The sequence below is a fragment of the Chrysemys picta genome, chromosome 13 (assembly GCF_011386835.1).
Source record: "Chrysemys picta bellii isolate R12L10 chromosome 13, ASM1138683v2, whole genome shotgun sequence".
In the NCBI taxonomy this organism is placed as follows: Eukaryota; Metazoa; Chordata; order Testudines; family Emydidae; genus Chrysemys; species Chrysemys picta.
In genome coordinates this window covers 47,595,424-47,601,423 of record NC_088803.1, presented here as the reverse complement: position 1 = coordinate 47,601,423, position 6,000 = coordinate 47,595,424, and the positions used below count along the sequence as shown (strand labels likewise).

The 6,000-nt window shown below is 48.3% G+C and overlaps 1 protein-coding gene across 1 annotated transcript in view; it reads left to right on the top strand.

Moving 5' to 3' along the window:
* Nucleotides 1-800: 800 nt before the first annotated feature.
* LAMA5 (laminin subunit alpha 5) overlaps nucleotides 801-6,000 on the top strand; it is a 167,844-nt gene continuing 162,644 nt past the window's right edge. The window contains 3 exon segments of the mRNA XM_008178587.4: nucleotides 801-924; nucleotides 927-1,219; nucleotides 1,222-1,758. Coding sequence (XP_008176809.3) covers nucleotides 801-924; nucleotides 927-1,219; nucleotides 1,222-1,758 — 954 coding nt within the window.

The following is a 6,000-nucleotide window of genomic DNA, read 5'->3' as shown; positions in this document are numbered from 1 at the left end:
TTAAATATGTTTAAATTAAAGAGACACTACCATGTAGTTTAGCCATAACATTTATTTTATTAAAAATATAAAATCTCCTGTTAGTATTTTTTGCTTGCATTTAAATACCCCCCAACCCCGGTGCTGGAGAGGCAAATACAACAGCATTTTTCTAAACCAATGCAGGAGAACCAGGAAATGAAATGACTCAAATAAGGTAACCACTCTGTTTTCAGTGTCTAAACTGTGTGTAATGGCAAAAAGAAACGAACCAACGGGACGACTGGTGACAAGAAAATTAGATTTTGCTTTTTTCCCCTCAGTGTTGTTAACCTAAGGCAATTAAACTTTTTAATCTGATTTTTAGTTACTAACTTTTTATTTGAACTTTTCAACTTTTTATTGACGATTTAAAAATTGCGCTAATCCACGGTGTTGTTTAACAAGTATCAAAAGAGGATGACAATACAAGAGGGCAGAGCTGAGCCCAGCAGGGCAGGAGTTCCAGGAAGCAGACACATGGGGTCGGTAAAAGTTATATCAATCATTTCAAAAAAAAAAAATTCACCCCATTGGGCCCATCCTCCTTCAAGTAGTTCAGCTGCTGACCTAATAGGGGCAGGTGATTTTGAACATGGCGTTTACATGGATTTGTCAGAAAATAGCTGTAAAAGTAAACATGATACTGTACTAACTTTCACAGTGGTAGCCGTGTCAGTCTGTATCAGCAAAACCAAGGAGGCGACCTTGTGGCACCTTAGAGACTAACACCTTTATTTGGGCCTAAGCTTTCCTGGGCTAGAACCCACTTCATCAGATGCATGAAGGGAAAAATACAGGAGCAGGTATATACTTTTCTCTTCATGCCTCTGATGAAGTGGGTTCGAGCCCACGAAAGCTTAGGCCCAAATAAAGGTGTTAGTCTCTAAGGTGCCACAAGGACTCCTCGTTGTGTTTGTTTATTGAGAGGGGGCACTGTTCTGTAGATATCTTTCCCGGGGGGGGACATTTTAACGTGGACATGGAGTGGCAAAAGAGTGCAAAGAGAGACGCCTCTGGCAAGAGCGCGGGGGACCCGCTCTGGCGTAGGAAGGGGTTAACCCAGGGCTGCCAAGACAGTCGCATGAATAATCCCGCGGCCACTCCCCCCACCTCGTCCCGGGGGGCGGCTGCCGCCGAAGGGGTTTGCAAAGCCGCGGCGGGCGCGTTGGCGGGGCAGGGGCAGGAGCCGGCCCCGGGGAGGGGCGGGGAGGGCAGAGATTGATGGCTCATCACTTGATTAGGCAGCCCTGCCTCTGCCCAGCTTGGCTCCGCGGCTGCACACACCCAGCCTCGGCGGCGGCGGCGGCTCCCCCGCGTGCAGCCCGCTCCCCCGCCAGCTCTCCCCGCCGCGATGCGCCCCGCCGGGCAGCAGCGCTAGGCTCGTCCCCGCCAACTTCCTCTCCCCCCTTCTCCGTCCCTCGCCTCGCAGCCCCGGTGAAAATGGCGAGGAGGGAGATGGATGCGGGCAGGCTCCGGGGGACCCTGGTGTCTCTGCTGCTGCTGGCGGCGGCGCTGCCCGCCGGCGCGGCTCGCCCGCGGGTCCCCCTGCCCGGGGACGTGAACGGCTACAGCCTGCACCCGCCCTACTTCAACCTGGCCGAGAGCACCCGGATCTCCGCCACCGCCACCTGCGGGGAAGAGCGCGGCGGCAGCCGGAGCCCCCGCGCCGTGGAGGATCTGTACTGCAAGCTGGTCGGCGGGCCGGTGGCAGGAGGGGACCCCAACCAGACCATCCAGGTACGGCCCCCCCCCGCGCCTTTTGGCTCCGGGGGCACCTGCCCCGAGCCCCCTGGCCATGGCTCTCCTCCCCCGCCGCCCCAGGTAGCCCGGCGCCGGCCGCCTCTCCCTTGAATGGAGGCGCTCGCCGGCCGATGAATGGGGCCAGCCGCGCACAAAGCGATGTGGGAAATGCCTCTTCAGGTCCGTGTTTGCTTTGCCCCAGGCGCCCTCTCCTCCCGTTTGCTCTTCTCGCCACCCAGCGAAGGGGGGACCTGTGAGTTGAGTTCACTTGCATCTGAAGAAGTGAGGTTCTTACCCACGAAAGCTTATGCTCCCAGTACTTAGTGCCACAGGACCCTCTGTTGCTTTTTACAGATTCAGACTAACACGGCTACCCCTCTGATACTGTGAGTTGAGGAAACTTTTTGTTGTTGTTGTGGTTGTTTTTGGAGCCGCTGCATTGAATGGCCAGGGGTCGCCTCCCCACGGGATGGTTTGAAGCAGCCCCTCGGCAATTTTCGTCCCATGCTTTAGCAAAGCGGAGCTGCATTAAATTCCCTAGGAATACGCCTGGCTCTGGTTGTGTGGTGCATTTCCTCTTCAGGAGGGCTTTGCCCCCCCGTGTAAATCAAGATCTTGTTTTTCTTCCATCAGTCTGTGTTTGCAAAGGTAGATTTCAGGTCCACTGGCTATGTGGAATTAGCCCAGCGGTTCCTTTTAGAAAAGAAGGGTGCGAGAGAGGGAAATCCTGCAACAAATTATCTGGCCCATTTTAGGTCATTAGGAGAGCAATTTGCTGTTTCAGAAAACAGCAGGGTGACAATCTTTTCATTAGTATTTTTTCCCAGGTGTGTGCCCTTGTGTTTGTGCCCTGCAAATAGCAGTTGCATTTTTGCAGAGTGTTCATTTTCTTTAGCTCCGCGAAAGGGCTGATTGTGGAAGATCATTTTGAAGGGATGGTGAGGGGTGATTTCCTCCCCCCTCACTTTTCTAAAAAGCTTGTCACTTGGTTAGTTGTTTGGAGGCATCTTCTCTGAATTCTCCAAACGTGGTTTCTCTTTCAAAGGCTGAAGGGGAAAGGGAACACGTGTTCCTTTTCAGGGTTGCTAGAAATGCTCCAAGGTTGCCAGAAATTGTACAAACTAAACACAGCCTGTTAGGTTCCCATGGCATTATTTTTAAAGGCGTCAGTTTCTGTGTTGATGAAATCCAGGGCAAGTGGAGACTGCTGAATGGGTCTGAAAGCAAAGATCTGACATTGGTGATCATGCTAATATTTAATAATAGGAGTGTGTAACTTGTGTTGAGATTTTTTTTTTAAGGGGTGTTGGTAATATTCACCTGACATCCGCTTGTAAACACCGTTTATCTATATCCCATGTGTCCCAGTTTAACCCAACAATAGGGACCTGTAGCCAGGAATCCCCTTGGAATGCAGACTGCAAAAATGCAGTAATACTCGGTCATCTGTGTGTAGCAGCCTGTTTAACAGCCATGGACATCTTGGAAGGCAGGGAGACCAATTGCGAGAAGATTTGTAAAATGGGAGCTTTAGTTCCATGAATCCCAGATCCGCTGTAATCCCATGAGAACAGCCAAAGTAGTGGGAAGCAAATAGAAGAATTTGAAACCCTCTTGTGGAATGAGGAAAAAAGCAATGACAAATCTAAGCAACACAATGTGCTGTTTGCCAGTAGCTTCTCCTGGGTTCTTTAAGAAAGATGGTGCTAGTTCACCGGGAGCAATAGGACCCTACTCAGCCTGTTAATAAGCAGCGGGAGCGTTTGGAAAACAGCTAGTGTGAAGTTGCTGCCCTCAAACAGGTCAGATAGGAGAATGTGGCCCGAATGGAATATCTGCTTCTAAAAAACCCTAAGTCTCCAATGCTTTAGCTACTTGGAATTTTCTTGCTACTAAAGGGCAAAGTCCTGTCAGTGGCCCATGCTTAAGGATGTTACTGTGGGAAAGCCAACACCCCATCCTCCTTCAATTTGATTGCTTTACCGTTGTTAGCAGACTTGTGCGTCAGACCTGTATAATGCAACAGGTATTTATCTAAAATAAAACACAACTGGGCAAATATTGCCTTATTCTGTAGTTGATAGATGTGGGAAAGGATTCTGTGAATCCTGAACATAGCAGTTGTTGGAACTGCAGTGCTGCGCTTTTATTGTCAATGTAATGCTTAGAGAGGAAGACGACTGAGAAATGCATGCTGTTCTGTGTGCAGTTGCCAACATCTAAATACCTGGTAAGTAAATCCAGTAAAATGAGACTTCTAAAAACATGGAGGTTTATTGCACATTAAGGGCTATGCATTTGACATGAAGTCAGTGGCCATTTGGGATGCTTCTGTGTGACTAGCCTGATTTATAACAGCCTGCATTAAATAGTGGCTAAAATAAAGCATTTGGAGTCTAATGACTTGTGTGGTGCTCTCTAGCAAGTGTGACTCATGCCCTTGCAAATACAGCCTGGCCCTAGCACTGTAGCTTTCTTAAATCTTACCAGTTATTTCCAGTTAAACAAACGTGGTTCCTTAGACTTTGAGATACTATAGTGACCCCCTCCCTGTCCTTCTGTGCAGCCCTGATATGGGAGTGCTTTGATCTGAGCTCTGCTTCCTAGGCTGATATTCTTCGGTCAATCTGAAAGCTTTACAATCCTTTTGTAGTGGCTCCTTTCCATGACTACAGGCAGCACCTGAAAGGAAGGGAAAAAAGAGGTATTAGTGCAAAGGTCAGAGTTCCCAATTCATCCCTGTTAGGGATTTCAGCACCACCCAGTGACTAAAGCAATGGGGGGGGGGGGGGGAGAGGAGGGGAAGTGTTCAATTTAAGCAGTTTGAAGCAACAGGAATGAACTCCAAATGTAAGTCACTAATACGCTCCATGTTTCACCAGATACTCGCCTAACCCCTTCACCTGTTCTCTTGTATATTGTTCCACACAAAGTGCAGCCACGGTGAGGAAGGCTTTTGGGTGGGAGCGCTGCAAGATTCAGTTTTGATGGGTACTCAAGAAGTTTCAATGGGGCATGGTAGTTAAGAGGACAGACATTCGCTGGATTGGCTGCCTAATAAATATTGTAGCTTGTCAATTTAATAGGTTCAATCAATTCTCCCACCACGAACAGTTTTAGTTAATTAACACTGTAATAGAATTTTTTGGAGAGGGAAATCAACTATTTTTGCCTCAAGGAATTCCTAAAAAACCCTGTTTTGTTTAATAATACTGGCTTTGAAAATCGCAGAGTTTGTGGCATAGTTTCAAACACCAGGCTCCAGATCTGTTTGGAATATGATGAAGTCAGGGCGTGGCTATACTTGCAGATGTGCTTTGAGTTAAACCAGCCTTTCAGAGAGTGCAGTAAGGAAAGCGCTGCAGTCTGTCCACACTGACAGCTGCAAGCGCACTGGCGTGGCCACATTTGTGGCACTTGCAGCGGCATTGGGAGCTGTGCATTATGGGCAGCTATCCCACAGAGCAGATTTGGCCCCTTTGTCTTGTTATCTGCTATGTCTGTAAAGTGCCTATCGTGGTTTGTGTGCTATACAAATAATTGGGAGATAGCTAATGTCAAAGACTCGTTTGGTGTCTTTTCCATGCTTCCTTGTATTAAGACACCAACATTTTAATGACTTAATTGGAATTGAAAACAAATCCTGTGAATTTTTTTTTGGGCAACAGGTTATAGCTGCCTGCAAAACCTGTTGCAACAACAGCCAAGCATGTGCCAATTTGGTGTGTGCCGTTACCGGATTTGCATGCACAGTTGAGGTAATTGTGCACCTGACTCATTTGAAAATGCCACCCAGGGCTTCCCCAGCCCCCCAGTTTATTTTCTCTAAAGCCTTGGGGTCTTGTCCCTCAGGGTTTCTGATAAATTAGGTGAGGATCAGTGAGAATGGGTCAAGGCAAGGCCAGATAAGCCAGTACAAAGCCAGCTGCCTTAAGGTTGCCAAGCTCAGCATGGCTTCAGGGCTCTTGTCTGTGCTCTGAGGAGAATTGAGATTTCCCATTTACTTCAGTGGGAGCAGGAGCAGGCCAGTGATTCTTTGAAGGCTCCTCTTCCATTCAGTCCCTCTCCTTATCACTCCTCTTGCAGTTTGTTCTGATAGCAGCACTATTATGTTCCTTAAACCCTTTTGCAACTTCTGTCTTTCTTCCTCCATTTCAATAGTTCTTTCACCTTGTTGCTTACCTTGATAGGCATCTCCCTCCCTCCTGCTCTTGAGCTGAGAAAACATCTGTGTTGTTG